The following is a 1351-nucleotide window of genomic DNA, read 5'->3' as shown; positions in this document are numbered from 1 at the left end:
CAAGGCCGAGGATTGTTCAATGCAAAAATCCAGTATGCATTACACTGGATGAAATCCTCCAAGAAGTAAAAGCAGATACATTGAAGTTGCATGTGGAAGAATAAATGACCACGTTTACACAGAACAATTCTTAGCAGTTAGAGCCATGTCGGGGGAAGTACAGTCTCCATTGTACTAGATCAAGTTGATTGTGGAAGAATAAAAGACCATGGCTCTTCCACCCGCTCCTCACTCCCCCTTGTGCTGCTCCGGCTGCTCCGTGCTTGCTCCGAGCTCCCGCTGAAGCCAGCGCTGGCGCCGTCTCCCTCCAGCCGCCATCATGATCATCTACCGGGACCTCATCCTCCACGATGAGCTGTTCTCCGACATCTACAAGATCCAGGAGATCGCGGGCGGGCTGTGCCTGGAGGTGGAGGGCAAGATGGTCAGTAGGACAGAGGGTAACATTGATGACTCACTCATTGGTGGAAATGCCTCCGCCGAAGGCCCCGAGGGTGAAGGTACCGAAAGCACAGTCGTCACAGGTGTGGACATCGTCATGAACCATCACTTGCAGGAGACCAGCTTCACAAAGGAAGCCTACAAAAAGTACATCAAAGATTACATGAAATCACTTAAAGGCAAACTTGAAGAACAGAAACCTGAAAGAGTAAAGCCTTTTATGACAAGGCCTGCAGAGCAAATCAAGCACATTCTTGCTAATTTCAAAAATTACCAGTTTTTTATTGGTGAAAACATGAATCCAGATGGCATGGTTGCTCTCCTGGACTACCGTGAGGATGGTGTGTCCCCATTTATGATTTTCTTTAAGGATGGTTTAGAAATGGAAAAATGTTAACGAATTGGGCAATTACTTTGGATCTATCACTTGTTACCATAACTGGCTGCTGCTTGTCATCCACACAACACCAAGACTTTAGACAAATGGGACTGATGTCATCTGGAACGCTTCATTTCTTTTGACCATGGTTTATTTGGAGTGGAGACATTGTTTTTTTAAGAAAAGAAAAATCATGTCATGTAGGTTGTCTAAAAATAAAGAGCATTTGAACTAAAAAAAAAAGAATAAAAGACCATGTTAACCGAACAAATCTTACAAGAAAGAGCAATGTCGGTGGAAGTACAGTCTCCGATGTACTTGTTCAGAGACCAGGATGAAAAAAAGCAGGTAGACTGAAGTTGAATGAGGAAGAAAAAAAATACCATGCTTAGACAAGAAGTTTCTTAGCAGAAAGAGCAATGCCGGAGGAAGTTCAGCGGCAAAATCCAGTATCCATGACACTGGATGAAAATCTCCAAGAAGTAAAAGCAGATACATTGAAGTTGCTTGTGGTAGAATAAATGTCTACCT

The 1351-nt window shown here is 43.6% G+C and overlaps 1 protein-coding gene across 1 annotated transcript; it reads left to right on the top strand.

Annotated features, from left to right (window-relative positions):
- Nucleotides 1–239: 239 nt before the first annotated feature.
- LOC150063868 (translationally-controlled tumor protein-like) lies at nt 240–996 on the top strand. Its single transcript, XM_090331071.1, has one exon. It carries the CDS (start codon nt 320–322, stop codon nt 836–838), a length of 519 nt encoding a protein of 172 aa, XP_090187197.1. The 5' UTR covers nt 240–319; the 3' UTR covers nt 839–996.
- The last annotated feature ends 355 nt before the right edge of the window (nt 997–1351 follow it).

Source organism: Megascapheus bottae, chromosome 4, assembly GCF_031878675.1.
Source record: "Megascapheus bottae isolate mThoBot1 chromosome 4, mThoBot2.hap1, whole genome shotgun sequence".
Classification (NCBI taxonomy): Eukaryota; Metazoa; Chordata; class Mammalia; order Rodentia; family Geomyidae; genus Megascapheus; species Megascapheus bottae.
Note: the sequence above shows the minus strand (reverse complement) of the source record. Positions and strands in the feature narration are given on the sequence as shown.